The following is a 16719-nucleotide window of genomic DNA, read 5'->3' as shown; positions in this document are numbered from 1 at the left end:
AAGTTCTGTTGGTGGTCGTAATGGTAGCGATTCCTATGTGTGGGCAACTTGCATGTGCGAATTCTTTCCACATTTTTAGAGCACCAATCTATTACATTGTGCAGGCTGTGCTGTTGGAAAACAAGCTGAGTACATCCTAGCACACATCAACTAGGAACTACATCACTCCATTGCCACAAGAAACAACATCACCTGCTCATGTGGCAAAAGCAAACTGACCAGTGAAGCTCCAGTTGTCCTCCTACCTCTCATCATGACCTTCTTTCTCGTAACCAGTCTGCACCCACAAGTAGGACCTGGTTGTTGAAATCTGTCCCATAATCCTTATATCCTGCTTTTCATACATTTCCTTCTCTACATCCATTGCATTATCAGTTCTCCTTTTGAGAGCCCAAAAACATGCATTCAGTCATCCAATGGCATGGAAATTGTACTCCGAAAAGTCTGAGTTCACCACAATTTATGTCAGACCACCTGGATTGTACTGCTTTTTGCAAAAGAATCAAGCCTAATGAAAGAGACCTAACCGCCATTATTTATCATACTAAAAGGTAATCCCTGACTAGTTGGGTCACAAAATGTATAATTTTTTTACCAAAATTTATTGTGCTATGTGTATAATTTTTTATACAATCTACAATGAACTCGCCTTCTAATTTTTGGTGAAATTTGATTTTACTGTGACAACATCTGAGGTGAATTTTTCCAGTAGCACCCTGATCAGGATCGTGAGGAAGTGTAAAGTGAAATTTTCTTTCATAAAATTAACAATTTTACAAATAACCAAATCATCAGCAGCAGCCCCAATTACAATATATACAACATGATAGGACACACTTGCAGATAAATCTGGTCTTTCTCCAGAAAATATCCTGAGGTCCAATCCCATGGACTCATGGGTCAACAGAAAGGACAAGTGGCAAGATCTGGTGCAGATTGCTAATTGAGTACTGTCATGTCCAGCCTCCAGTGTAATGTCAGAGATGGTGCTCAGTATGGCTGATGGCTTTGTCACACTCAAATTTTCCACGACAAGCATGGAAAATCCGCATGTTACATTGCTGACTTTATAATATAATAATAATAAATTTTATTTCTATAGCGCCGACATATTCCGCAGCACTTTACATTTCAGAGGGGACTTGTACAGACAATAGACATTACAGCATAACAATAATCACATAGATCATAACAGATACCAAGAGGAATGAGGGCCCTGCTCGCAAGCTTACAATCTATGAGAAAAAAAGGGGAGACGCGAAAGGTGGGTGGTAACAGTTGCCCTGATTGTATGGACAAGCCATAATGTTAAGTGTGTAACAGTACGGATGCAGAGGGCTAATGGATGCATAAAGCATGTGGGAACATGTTGCAGGGAACCTGGTTATGGTAAAAAACATTTGGCTGTGCCACATAGGGATAGATTAGGTTAATGTGTTGAGGCGGTAGGCCAGTCTGAATAAATGCGTTTTCAGGGCACGCTTAAAATTGTAGGGATTGGGGACTAATTGTATTGACCTGGGAAGTGCATTCCAAAGAATTGGCGCAGCACGTGTATAGTCTTGAAGACGGGAGTGGGAGGTTCTGATTATTGAGGATGCTAACCTCAGGTCATCAGCAGAACGGAGGGCGCGAGTAGGATGGTATACTGAAACAAGGGAGGAGATGCAGGGTGGTGCTGAGCAATGAAGAGCTTTGTGGGTGAGGGTAATAAGTTTGTACTGGATTCTGGAGTGGATGGGTAGCCAGTGTAATGACTGGCACAAGGTAGAGGCATCGGTGTAACGATTGGCGAGGAATATGATCCTGGCAGCTGCATTCAAGATAGATTGGAGGGGGGAGAGTTTAGTAAGAGGGAGACAGATTAGAAGGGAGTTACAATAGTTGAGACGAGAATGAATAAGAGAAACAGTCAGAGTTTTTGCAGAATCAAAAGTAAGAAAAGGTCAAATTCTAGAAATGTTTTTGAGGTGCAGATAACAAGAGCGAGCCAGTGATCGGATGTGGGGGACAAAGGAAAGCTCAGAGTCAAGTATGACCCCAAGACAGCGGGCATGTTGCTGGGGAGTAATAGTAGAACCACACACGGAAATGGCAATGTCGGGTATAGGTACATTAGTAGCGGGAGGAAACACAAGGAGTTCAGTCTTTGACAGGTTCAGTTTCAGATATAGTGAGGACATGATGTTAGACACAGCGTTTAGACAATCGCCGGTGTTTTCTAGAAAGGCTGGCGTGATGTCAGGAGAAGAAGCGTATAATTGGGTGTCATCAGCATAGAGATGGTACTGGAAACCAAATCTACTGATTGTTTGACTAATAGGGGCAGTATACAAAGAGAACAGGAGGGGGCCTAGAACCGATCCTTGAGGAACCCCAACAGTAAGGGGAAGATGAGAGGAGGAGGAGCCAGCAAAAGATACAGTAAAGGAGCGGTCAGAGAGATAGGAGGAGAACCAGGAGAGAACAGTGTCCTTGAGGCCAGTGGAACGGAGCATAGTGAGGAGGAGCTCATGATCCACAGTGTCGAATGCTGCAGAGAGATCCAAGAGAATTAGCATGGAGTAATGACCATTTGATTTAGCTGTTAGTAGATCATTAGAGACTTTAGTGAGGGCAGTTTCAGTAGAATGTAAAGAGCGGAAACCGGATTGGAGAGGGTCGAGAAGAGAGTTTTCTGAGAGATAGTGGATAAGACGGGAGTGGACCAGGCGTTCTAGGAGTTTAGAGATGAAGGGAAGATTAGAAACAGGTCTATAGTTAGCGGCACAGTTTTGGTCGAGGGTTGGTTTTTTAAGTAGTGGATGCATGATGGGATGCTTAAATGAGGAGGGAAAGATACCAGAAGAGAGAGAGAGGTTAAATATTTTAGTTAGGTGAGGGGTGACAGCAGGGGAAAGGGTCTGGAGCAGATGTGACGGAAATGGGTCACTGGTGCAAGTGGTTTGGCGGGAAGATGCAAGGAGCCTGCTTACTTTCATTCACTTTCGGCTGATGCTAGTGATAAAATTGGCCATTCTATCTGCCTGACTGTCCGTTGTCTGTGTTTTACTCTGTTCTGCTACTGCAAGTGTTGATGGACAACGCTCAGCCGAGCATATACTCCCTCTCCATCATGTAATATGAACTGTAAATTTGGTACTATCGAGGCCACCACTGCTGGGTCTAAACTGACACATATCTCCTTGACTGCCCTGTCCTTTTGCTCCACCGTGCTGCTCCTGAAGCAGCCACTCTACAGCTACAAATTTACTTGGTGCCCAATGTATTTAAAATCTTTTAGATAACGTGGCACTCAGGTTAATGTTCTTAGAAAATTCTACTGATGTTAGGAAATGTATTCTCAACTCAAGGGTACACAAACATGAAACAACTCGTAAAATAAAGGCTAATTTTTTCAAAAGGCTTGTTGACAACAAGCCTTATCTTGTCTCCCTAAAAAGTGGACATTCTTTGGACACTTGGGGAAAAAAAAGCCTTTTTAATTGTCTAATTCTTTTGTGATTAGCAACCAGTTGTAGACCTCAAAAAGGGATAATTTTTCTCTCCTAGTTGAGGAACACTAACTTTTTCACCTTCAAAACAGTACACCTGTTTTGTCTCCCTAATTAAATCAAAGTGCAAAGCTCTTGACACTCCACAAACATTGGGAATTTTTGCATCCAGCAATGTGAAAATGTCACTGCTTCTTCTGCTTGCACAGCTTGTGTATACAAAACAGCGAGGCATAAATCTTCCAAAACAAGGATAATTTTTGGACTGTTTGCACAATATATCGTATATACTTGAATATAAGCTGAGATTTTCAGCCCATTTTTTTGGGCTGAAAGTCCCTCTCTCGGCTTATATTCGAGTCATATACACCAGGGGGTCAGAGGGGGGGCGGGGGTGTCAGGTCATACTTACCCGTCCTGGCACGGTCTCTGCAGCCCCCAGCTTCTCCGCGATCTCCCCTCCTTCCTTCAGCGGTCACATGGTACCGCTCATTAAAACTCATGAATATGTGCAAATTCATGAGTTTAATGAGCGGTACCATGTGACCGCTGAAGGCAGGAAGGGAGATCGCGGAGAAGCTGGAGGCTGCAGAGACCGTGCCAGGACGGGTAAGTAAAGCGATATTCACCTGTCCGGGGTCCATCGCTGCGTGCTGCTGTCTGGCACGTCATCTGTCAATGACGTTCAGACAGCAGAGGGCGCGGTGACGTGGTAAGTGCGCGCCGCGCCCCCTGCAGTCTCAACGTCACTGGCAGATGACGTGCCAGACAGCAGCAAGCAGCGATGGACCGGGGGACAGGTGAATATCTCAGGTGCCAGAAGGGACACCGGCACCTGGCCCCAGCGACAGAGAGGTATGTCATTTTTTCATTTTGAAATGCGGCAGCGGCAGCACATGGGGGCATAATCTATGGAGCATCTTATGGGGGCAGCATATAGGGGCATAATCTATGGAGCATCTTATGGGGGCCTATTCTATGGAGCATCTTATGGGTCCTATTCTATGGAACATTTTATGGGGCAGCATATGGGGCATAATCTTTATGGACAGCATATGGGGCATAATATTATATGGAGAATCTTATGGGGCCATCATAGAATCATAGAATCATAGAGTTTGAAGGGACCTCCTGGGCCATCTTGTCCAACCCCCTGCTCAAAGCAGGATTCACTAAATCATCCCAGTCAGATGTCTGTCCAGCCTCTGTTTGAAGACTTCAATTGAAGGAGAACTCACCACTTCTCGTGGCAGCTTGTTCCACTCATTGATCACTCTGTCAAAAAGTTTTTGCTAATATCTAATCTGTGTCTCCTCCCATTCAGTTTCATCCCATTGCTTCTAGTCTTTCCTTGTCCAAATGAGAATAAAGTTGATCCTTCTACAATGTGACAGCCCTTTAGATATTTGTAGACAGCTATTAAGTCTCCTCTCAGTCTTCGCTTTTGCAAACTAAACAATCCCAAATCCTGCAACCTTTCCTCATAAGACAGGGTTTGCAGACCGGTCACCCTTCTGGTCGCTCTTTTCTGAACTTGCTCCAGTTTGTTGATGTCTTTTTTAAAATGTGGTGCCCAAAACTGGACACAATATTCCAGATGAGGTCTGACCAAAGAGGAGTAGAGGGAAATAATGACTTCACGTGATCTAGACTGTATGCTTCTGTTAATACATCCTAGAATTGCATTTGCCTTTTTTGCTGCTGCATCACACTGTTGACTCATATTCAGTCTGTGATCTATTAGTATACCCAAATCTTTTTCACATGTGCTGTTTCTTAGGCCTATTCCTCCCATTCTGTATATGCTTTTTTCATTTTTATTGCCCAGATGTAGTACTTTGCATTTTTCCCTGTTAAAAACCATTCTGTTAGTTGCTGCCCACTTCTCCAGTTTATTTATATCTTTTTGAATCCTCTCTCTCTCTTCTCTAGTATTAGCTATCCCTCCTAGCTTTGTGTCATCAGCAAATTTAATCAGTTTACCTTCAATTCCTTTATCTAAATCGTTGATAAAGATGTTGAACAACACAGGGCCCAGGACAGAGCCCTGTGGAACCCCACTTGAGACATTCTTCCAACTGGATGTGCAGCCATTTATGACCACTCTTTGGGTCCGATCACTAAGCCAGTTATGAATCCACCTAACAGTTGCCTTGTCCATTCCATACTTAGTCATTTTTTCAATAAGGATTGTATGAGATACTTTGTCAAATGCTTTGCTGAAGTCAAGATATACTATATTTACAGAATTTCCTTGATCCACCCAATCAGTGATTCCGTCATAGAAGGAAATTAAGTTAGTCTGACATGACTTATTAGTTACAAACCCATGCTGACTCTGTTTAATCACTTCATTCTTATCCAGGTACTGACATACATGTTGTTTAATAATTTGTTCAAAGATCTTTCCTGGTATAGAAGTCAGACTCACCGGCCTATAGTTGCCTGGGTCCACCTTCTTCCCTTTTTGAAGATAGGAACAACATTTGCTCTTTTCCAGTCTTCTGGGACTTCTCCTGTTCTCCAAGAATTTTCAAAGATTATGGAGAGGGGTTCAAAAATTTCTTCTGCTATCTCCTTCAGTACTCTGGGGTGTAATTCATCTGGACCTGGAGACTTGAATTCATTTAGGTTAGCTAAGTGTTTCCTCACTATCTTTCTGTTTATAGGTATCCCGGATTCTTCTATTCCCTTAATAGGACAGTGAAGAACAGTTGATGTTACATTTCCTTTCTGAGAGAAAACAGATGCAAAATAGGAATTTAAAAGTTCGGCGTCTCAACATCCTGTCTTACCATTTCATCATTTTCATCCTGTAAAAATCCTACAGCATCTTTGACTTTTCTTTTACTTTTGACATATCCCCAAAATCCTTTATTATTGCTTTTGAAATCTCTTGCAAGCCTCAATTCATTGTCAGCTTTAGATAATCTGATTTGTGCCCTGCAGGTTCTGCAGACAGCATTATATTCTTCTTTAGATATGCCTCCCTCTTTCCATTTTATAAACATTTTTTTCTTCCTTTTTAGCATGTGCTTAAGTTCTGTGTTCATCCATCCTGGCTTCCTTAAATGCTTCCTATTCTTCCCTCTTTTCGGAATTGTTAACAATTGTGCTTTGAGAATTTCATTTTTCAAGATTTCCCATCCTTCCTGGACATTTTTGTCTTTAAGGATATCCAGCCATTGGATCCCTCCAATTCTCTTTCTGAATCCCTTAAAATCTGCCTTTCTGAAATCTAACCTTGACGTCTGAGTCTTCACAGGTCTTCCTCCTCTAGTTATCCAAAATTCTAAAATAGCATGGTCACTACCTCCTAGGGTCCCAGCCACTTTTAACTCCTCAACCATTTCCTCCTTGTTTATAAGGATTAGATCAAAGGTAGCAGTTCCCCTTGTTTTCTCCCCTACCTTTTGGAAGATAAAGTTGTCAGCAAGAGAGGATAAGAATTTCCTTGACCTGTTAGTTTTGCCTGAGAGAGATCCCCAACAAATGTCTGGATAGTTGAAATCTCCCATGACAACTATGTCATATTTTCTGGAGAACTTGGCCATTTGATGCATAAAGAGTTCATCCATATCTTCAGCTTGCACAGGCGGCCTGTAGTAAATGCCTACAATGGTGTCCTTTCCATTGTTCTGTCCCTGTATTCTTACCCAAACAGTTTCCACAGAACTCCCAGTCTCTGAAGCTTCAATCTCTGTGCAGATATACACGTTTCTAACACACAATGCGACACCTCCTCCTCGTTTATCAAGTCTGTTTCTTGCAAATAAGTTGTATCCTTGTAGTCTTGTATTCCAATCATGTGTATCGTCCCACCAAGTTTCAGTGATTCCAATGACATCATATTTCTTTTCCTGTGTTAGTAGTTCCAATTCTCCTTGTTTGTTGCCCATGCTTTGTGCATTAGTATAGAAACATTTTAGTTTGTGATTGGTTTTTCTTTCTCCAATATTTTTATTAATTAGGTTCATTTGTCTTTGTTCTTCCTTTCCACTTCTAATAGTAGAGTTCTCAATAGCATTTGTCAGGTGTATGGCTTTTTCTGGTCTTTTGCTTCCCTTCCCATGTTGTTCTAGTTTAAAGCTCTCCTTACAAGTGTAGCAAGGCAACTTCCAAATACATGTTTTCCAGTCTTCGTAAGGTGCACCCCATCTCTAGCAAGTAGTCCATCGTAAAGGTAATTCACTCCGTGATCCATAAATCCAAATCGTTGCTGACGGCACCATCGACGTAGCCAGTTGTTCACCACATAGCCAGTTGTTCAAGAACTGTATGGAGCATTATGTGGGGCTCCTGATTCAATATGGATATTCAAAAACATTTAACCTACTGATGTCTCAACTTTACTTTTATTGGCATCTATTTTTATTTTTTAAGTTTACCAGTAGCTGCTGCATTTTCCTCCCTAGGCTTATATTCGAGTCAATACGTTTTCCCATTTTTTTGTGGCAAAATTAGGGGGGGGTCGGCTTATACTCGGGTCGGCTTATACTCGAGTATATACGGTACGTAGCCTACAAAGTCTGAAAACGGAAGTGTGTGGTTAAATAGGTTGTTCACCATCCATTTTTCCCTAGCCAGAAAGGTTGAGTTTTACTATGTCATTAAAAGGTTGTGTTTGAATTACAAAGCTCAAAATTGGTTCAACTGACTCTAAGGGGGATTCTAAGTGTTATACACATATTTTTCAGGTAATTTGAGACTTTTTATTGTGTTATTTGTTGCAAAATGCATTTTTTGCTCATCTCTAAGCGCTTCCAATAATCAGTCAGGTTCAGTATTGCTTAAAATGTGATGCTGTAAAATTGTCAGGAAGATTTTGCTGTGGCATATGTTACGGTCTACAACTGGAAATATCCCTTTCAAAAGAGATGGAAACGTAACAAGACATTAACTTGTGAGGGGCTCTACAAGAATAACGCATTCTCCATGCAAGGACTTTGTGAGGGATGAGGGAGACTCCATTTTGGATTTATTAATTCAGGCCCAATATATTGTCCAGAGATCTTCCTCCACTCCTGAAGTGGCCCCCACCCTTGGGAGAAGTACACAATCCCCAAAAGAACACAACTTTTGTCAAATGGCCAGAGAATTAGAGGCAACCTTTTAATGAAGGTGAGGAGGCGCAGAGCTAGGACCCCCTGCTGTCTTTTGTGCGAGGCAGCCAATATCAAGGGAAAGCTCTAGACACTTGAGCACCGACACCTAGAGATGAATTATGAGAGTACCGTGTATCTCAGGGTTAAGTCCAATATACCATCAGAACCCTGGGAGCCCTCCGCACGCACCCCTGCATCTCATGTTTCTCTAGCTGTCCCGGATATTTAGCTATCGAGACTGGCTCTCCAGAACCACTTAGCCGACCCAAGTTCGGACTCTCCGTATCAGTCCAGATCCAACAAATCTGTTGAGACGTCAGTCGTCCCGTTTGGACCTCCCGCTTACAAAGTTATGACCCATCCTAGATATTGGGACTTATTTCAGCTAGGAGGTCAAGGAAGGAGAATTCAGTCCAACCCAGAGGGGCGGTAACAAATATGGGAGGGGACGAGCTAGGGGTTAAAAGCTAGCTACACACCTTTAGTCTTTGTCTTTGTTCTGCCATGGAACGTCATGTGTGGAGACAGACCAGAAACTAAGAAGGTGCCTGTGGATGAGAGCTTCCCCTCTTCCACAAGATATACGAAACGGTAATGTGAAACATCCAGCTAAGTGCAATCCCAACCTGTACCCTACTTTTATCTGTACTTCTGGGTGCATTCTCTGTATATATTTGTAGCATCTAGTGCGCTTTTCGACAATTAAAATATCAATTAATAATGGGCTGCTCTTTTATTTCGAAACCCGATTTCCCAGATCCGTGAGTTCAGCTAGTACTTATACGCTACCTTGGGTTGGTTTCTGACGCGATATAAGCTTGTTAACAGACTGGGCTTATATCTAATGAGGAACTGGTGGTAGGATACCGCTCTGGTAATATTGAGGGATACTGGCAGTGACGGACTGGAGGTTCTTATATATATTCCTGGCCTGGGACTGGTGATATATAAACCGCTCTCACTGCAGAGTGCCCTGATAACCAGTACCTGACAGGGCAGTCTCTCCAGCGACTACTCATCCTAGGTGCAGTTCCTTGACTGACCTGAGGGTAAGGGGGCGCCAGAGAGCTGTGACTGTGTTAGCTCGGACACATGTTGGTGACGGCGGGGTGATATCCGTATCCCCCTGGCTCTCTCACATGTGTGTTTTTCTTACAGACTTCTCAAAATAAGCTGTACAAATTGTTAAACAGATAGGATGGAACTAAAAAGAAAGAGACTAGGGATATTTTTCCCACTGAGATCCCCCCCCCCATGGATAAGCTACCAATAAACAAAACAATGGTGGAGAATATGGATTCACATTTATACTATAGAATGATGCATGCGATTTCGCTGCTACTCTGCAAGTCAAAAAAAAACAAAACACAAAATAGAACATGAGGTACATGCCTGCTCATAAATTCCAACAAGATTCTCCCGTCTTGCTTTCCAGAAATGAAGCTCTGATGATGGTCCTGGATTGAGACCTTGCAAAAGTGGCTGTGCAGAATTTGTTTCAATGACATCTCGAACCTGATACGACCACTTTATCAGCATTGACTCAAATGCGTGGAGCGCTCCTCTGTCCAATAAGTTTTCTCTGAAAGAAATGCACATAACAGATAACATATTGAGAGAGAGGATACAAGGCAGAAAAAGATGATGTAATGGTGTACATCAAGAGTCATATTTCATTGAGCCTTTCTTTTCTCACCTTTGTGTGAATTTTCCCTTTGTACTAGAATTTCTTCATGAATTGAAGCGATTAGGAGAGACCAAGGCTGTGACCACTGACCACACATTATGGATCATGGGGAATTTTTTTAGCCACAATCACGGCAAAACTGCCTATGAAAATTGATACAAAAAATTTGCGGATCTACCACAATCTTTAAAAAAAAAAAAAAATCACTCCGCATTTTCAACTAGTGAACGCAATAAGCCAAAAGTAGCAAAAGGAAATCAGTGCATAGATGTCCAAGGTATGATAAAATCACAAATCTTTATTAAATAGCACAGGTGGAAAAGCACAAACAATGACAAACAAAGGGTGACACAAGCAGAAGCAGAGCAAAGGGATATACAGTGTCAAAAACCTCACTCTGACCCTTATCGTGAGTAAACACCTGGTGGTAACAATAAATAAGTGTCCAAGTTTAAACACCAAATATATAGCAGGCAGACCAGTGAAAAGCAGTAAGGGGTAAAATCCCCAGCTGGACGGCCATGTAATCAGGGGTAAAATAGCAAAGACACAAAAGCAAAGTAAACATACCAGGAAGGGAAAGGGGAGAGACACTGAATCCCAAACTCAGCTGACCCCGACGTACGTTTCAGAAATGATCTTCCTTCCTCAGGGGGCGTGTCAATAGGGTGTTAATTGCGGTTTAAATAGGGGATGTAAAAAGAAGCACCAATCATGAGGGGTGACGCTGGCCAATCCCCCCACGTCCCCCATCGCTGCCTGGGCTGGCGCTGACCAGCACGGGGCCCCGTGACGTCAGACGCCAGACCACAGGCAGACGGGTGCGGGACAGGAAGCGCGTCCACCCATACATGCATAGGAACAGGAAAGACGGCCGCGGCCATCTTGGATATGGGCAAAAGGCAGGAAACATGCCAGAACTGTGAAGAGAAATAGTAAGCGTCCCTGGAAGGACCTCACAAGATTGAAGCGGGCTGAATAGAGCTGAAACTATTAAAGTACCCTAATATAACAATACAGTAATGCATCACCAATGATATGCAAATTAATTAATATATAGGGGAGCGCAAATAGGGCATAAACAAGAAAAGAAAATGCAAACTAAGTGTATAAATCACACATGGGCAGCAAGAATATTCGGTAAGATGAGAGGCAGAGCACATAATATTACAGAGTTAATAACAGTAACCAGTGTTCAGTGCCCATACCTATCATATATAATCGAAAACGTGATTTTAAATACATAAAGCCGCACAGAAGCTGTATACGTGTCGATGTATACATCAGTATACATATCCAAAATGTTGAAAATGAGCCATAAAATAAGCCTACACATAAATACAGCAACATTATTAATCCAGCATTCATAGTAATGAGATGGAGAAAAAATAAGGACTAGGGCACCGCCATATTCTCCATGAAAATGTGCCATAAAATAAACCTGCACATAAATACAGAGACATTATTAGACCAACATTCATAGTATTGTGAAGAGAAGAAAATGAGGCCTTGAAACCGCCAAATTCTCCATACAAAATGTGCCATGGAGTAAACTGGCACATAAATACAGAGGCATTATTAGTCCAGCATTCATAGTATTGCGATGAGGGAGAAATGAGGCCTTGGAACCGCCATATTCTCCATACAACAATGGAGAAGTAGATACAGTATATCTTCATCTTCCCAAGTAAGATATCCATCCGACCCAACAATGAAAGCCACAAGAGAACCATCAAACCGGTGCCTAAAATAAAACTAAAATAAAAACAATGTTAAAACCAACGACACAAAAATGTCACCCAAATGGCAGCAGCAGAAAAGGGGGATAGAGAGGACAATCATAAAAATGGAGCAAATGACAGACACTCATTGAGACCCCTTGGATGAACTGTTTGCAACTTCCAGATCCACCTGGTTTCCAATTGACCCAGCCTTTTAGATAAGCCCCCCACCTCGGATATCTATTCTCAGAGCCTCGATGCCACGCACTTTAAATAAAGATGCGTCACATTTATGGTGATCTTTGAAGTGCTTGGGAATAGTTCTCAGGGTGGAGTCATCCGTGTGGTCCCGTGCTGCCTGGATCCCCAACACATGCTCCCGCACACGGACTTTTAGTTGGCGTGTTGTGAGGCCAACATAAATAAGATCACACGGACAAGTTGCGTAATAAATTACGTATCTTGTCGTGCATGTGATTCGTTGTTTAATGGTGAAAGTTTGATCACCATCCGAGTTGGTGAAATCATTGCATCACAATATGTTGGGGCAGGCAACACAGTGACCACATGGAGAGCAACCACCCCTGAGAGTAAAGGAGTCCAGGAATGAGGGTCTATAACTACCAGAGTAGTGACTAGAGACCAAATGGTCTCTTAAGTTTTTTGCCCGTCGAAATGCCAAAGACGGTCTTTCGGTGGTAAATTTATTAATGACTGGGTCAATCCGGAGTATAGGCCAGGCCTTTTGTAAAGCCGTCCGAACGGCATTAGATCTGGAGTTGTAAGTGGTAAAGAACCTCACAACCTGCCAACCCCTAGACTCAGTAGATGACCCCGTTTTATACAGTAAATCTTGTCTAGAAGTATGTTTGGCACGATTAAAGGCTCCCTACGCTGTACTTACTCCCTAAGGTACATAAGAATGTCTCCGTGCCACCCGGATGACCGATTGTATCTGGACGGCGCAATTTCCTGGAGAATGTTAATAAATGCATAGATTACCATCTGCAACCTCTTGGGTCCAGCCTTCCTTCCTTCCTCCTTGACACTGGGGATCTTCTGCGCAGGGTCGACGGGCTTTGCCTTGAGAGTGATACTCTTTTAGTTTCAGCAGACGTGGAGACCCTTTATACTAACATCAAACACACTGACGGATTGAGAGCCGTGAGATTTTTCTTGAATACATCTGGCCTGTCATTAGGCCTAAGGGACCTTCTGCTGGAGCTATTAGAGTTCACTCTCACACACAATTTTTTTGTGTTTAAGGGGTCCTTCTACCTGCAGCTCCAGGGTACCTCAATGGGAGCGGCCTTCGCGCCTTCCTATGTGGGCCTATTCCTGGGGCTGTGGGAGAGGGACCTGTTTCTGTCAGATGAGGTTTCGTCAATGGGCCACGTCCCCTTTTGGACGCGGTACATTGATGATGTTTTCTTCATCTGGCAGGGCACGCCCGTCGACCTTGAGCGGTTGATGACCAATTTGAACAGCAATGACCGTAACATCCATTTAACATTTACGTATAGTTCAGAGGCTTTGGATTTTCTAGATGTTACTGTCAGGAGGGACCCTGCCGGGTTTTTATAGACGGACATCTTCAGAAAGACTACGGCTACCTACTCCTTACTTCACGCTACGTCATCTCATCCAGAACATATTATTAAATCTGTCCCAGTTGGACAATTTTTACGATTACGTCGCATTTGTTCGACGGATGAAATTTTCTTTTATCACGCAAATGAGCTCCGTCAACACTTCTTAGATCGTGGATACAGCCGTAGATCATTGAAGCGAGCCTTTAATCGTGCCAAACATACTTCTAGACAAGATTTACTGTATAAAACGGGGTCATCTACTGAGTCTAGGGGTCGGCAGGTTGTGAGGTTCGTTACCACTTACAACTCCAGATCTAATGCCGTTCGGACGGCTTTACAAAAGGCCTGGCCTATACTCCGGATTGACCCAGTCATTAATAAATTTACCACCGAAAGACCGTCTTTGGCATTTCGACGGGCAAAAAATTTAAGAGACCATTTGGTCTCTAGTCACTACTCTGGTAGTTATAGACCCTCATTCCTGGACTCCTTTACTCTCAGGGGTGGTTGCTCTCCATGTGGTCACTGTGTTGCCTGCCCCAACATATTGCGATGCAATGATTTCACCAACTCAGATGGTGATCAAACTTTCACCATTAAACAGCGAATCACATGCACGACAAGATACGTAATTTATTATGCAACTTGTCCGTGTGATCTTATTTATGTTGGCCTCACAACACTCCAACTAAAAGTCCGTGTGCGGGAGCATGTGTTGGGGATCCAGGCAGCACGGGACCACACGGATGACTCCACCCTGAGAACTATTCCCAAGCACTTCAAAGATCACCATAAATGTGACGCATCTTTATTTAAAGTGCGTGGGATCGAGGCTCTGAGAATAGATATCCGAGGTGGGGGCCTATCTAAAAGGCTGGGTCAATTGGAAACCAGGTGGATCTGGAAGTTGCAAACAGTTCATCCGAGGGGTCTCAATGAGTGTCTGTCATTTGCTCCATTTTTATGATTGTCCTCTCTATCCCCCTTTTCTGCTGCCATTTGGGTGACATTTTTGTGTCGTTGGTTTTAATATTGTTTTTATTTTAGTTTTATTTTAGGCACCGGTTTGATGGTTCTCTTATGGCTTTCCTTGTTGGGTCGGATGGATATCTTACTTGGGAAGATGAAGATATATCTACTTCTCCATTGTTGTATGGAGAATATGGCGGTTCCAAGGCCTCATTTCTCCCTCATCGCAATACTATGAATGCTGGACCAATAATGCCTCTGTATTTATGTGCCAGTTTACTCCATGGCACATTTTGTATGGAGAATTTGGCGGTTTCAAGGCCTCATTTTCTTCTCATCACAATACTATGAATGTTGGTCTAATAATGTCTCTGTATTTATGTGCAGGTTTATTTTATGGCACATTTTCATGGAGAATATGGCGGTGCCCTAGTCCTTATTTTTTCTCCATCTCATTACTATGAATGCTGGATTAATAATGTTGCTGTATTTATGTGTAGGCTTATTTTATGGCTCATTTTCAACATTTTGGATATGTATACTGATGTATACATCGACACGTATACAGCTTCTGTGCGGCTTTATGTATTTAAAATCACGTTTTCGATTATATATGATAGGTATGGGCACTGAACACTGGTTACTGTTATTAACTCTGTAATATTATGTGCTCTGCCTCTCATCTTACCGAATATTCTTGCTGCCCATGTGTGATTTATACACTTAGTTTGCATTTTCATTTCTTGTTTATGCCCTATTTGCGCTCCCCTATATATTAATTAATTTGCATATCATTGGTGATACATTACTGTATTGTTATATTAGGGTACTTTAATAGTTTCAGCTCTATTCAGCCCGCTTCAATCTTGTGAGGTCCTTCCAGGGACGCTTACTATTTCTCTTCACAGTTCTGGCATGTTTCCTGCCTTTTGCCCTTATCCAAGATGGCCGTGGCCGTCTTTCCTGTTCCTATACATGTATGGGTGGACGCGCTTCCTGTCCCGCCCCCGTCTGCCTGTGGTCTGGCGTCTGACGTCACGGGGCCCCATGCTGGTCAGCGCCAGCCCAGGCAGCGATGGGGGACGTGGGGGGATTGGCCAGCGTCACCCCTCATGATTGGTGCTTGTTTTTACATCCCCTATTTAAACCGCAATTAACACCCTATTGACACGCCCCCTGAGGAAGGAAGATCATTTCCGAAACGTACGTCGGGGTCAGCTGAGTTTGGGATTCAGTGTCTCTCCCCTTTCCCTTCCTGGTATGTTTACTTTGCTTTTGTGTCTTTGCTATTTTACCCCTGATTATATGGCCATCCAGCTGGGGATTTTACCCCTTACTGCTTTTCACTGGTCTGCCTGCTATATATTTGGTGTTTAAAGTTGGACACTTATTTATTGTTACCACCAGGTGTTTACTCACGATAAGGGTCAGAGTGAGGTTTTTGACACTGTATATCCCTTTGCTCTGCTTCTGCTTGTGTCACCCTTTGTTTGCCATTGTTTGTGCTTTTCCACCTGTGCTATTTAATAAAGATTTGTGATTTTATCATACCTTGGACATCTATGCACTGATTTCCTTTTGCTGTTTCTTATTGATTACAGTGTGTCCTACACTGATTTTCCATGGGCTGATCGTGTTGGTTTCCTTTTCATCTGCACCCACACGTAATATATGATGTTATACTGTTTCAGCCTTGTGGTCTGTCATTTTTATTCATCAATAAGCCAAAAGTGTCAGAATTCTGTGTCAACTTGGGCCACAGTCTTACTGTTTACCACATGTATTTGGTGTTCTAGGCACTTTGTCTAATTTGCTCAACCAAGACTTGCGTCTTCTGACCGAATGGGGTTTGGCCGGCTGGGAAAGGGGTAATTAGCCAGGATTAGTAAATCTGTCCCAACTCCCAATAAGTAAGGATAAGATAGGCAATTTTGACTGTGAGCCTGAGGAGAGAAAGGGACTGTTGTGATAATATGTTGGTGCTATAAAAACCATAATACATAGAGATATAGTTTAATAAGTGGCTACAGTGGTAAGGTTGGCAAAGTGAATATACCTTGCTTTACTATTTTACAGCATTCTGGATAGTTAAAATAAAAAATCAAGAGGTGGAAAACCCTTTTAGGGATTGCTGTGCATCCGACCTCGGGA

General features: G+C 42.8%; 1 protein-coding gene across 1 annotated transcript in view; it reads right to left on the bottom strand.

Moving 5' to 3' along the window:
* The window catches only part of DNAH11 (dynein axonemal heavy chain 11), a 395178-nt gene that overhangs the window by 335971 nt on the left and 42488 nt on the right, over positions 1–16719 (bottom strand). The window contains exon 5 of the mRNA XM_073581471.1: positions 9992–10181. Coding sequence (XP_073437572.1) covers positions 9992–10181 — 190 coding nt within the window. The remainder of the gene's footprint in view (positions 1–9991; positions 10182–16719) is intronic.

Source organism: Dendrobates tinctorius, unplaced genomic scaffold (genome assembly GCF_039654945.1).
Source record: "Dendrobates tinctorius isolate UK_male_01 unplaced genomic scaffold, ASM3965494v1 ptg000070l, whole genome shotgun sequence".
NCBI classification, from domain to species: Eukaryota; Metazoa; Chordata; class Amphibia; order Anura; family Dendrobatidae; genus Dendrobates; species Dendrobates tinctorius.
The sequence above is the reverse complement of the archived record's forward strand: the minus strand, read 5'-3'. Positions and strand labels throughout refer to the sequence as shown.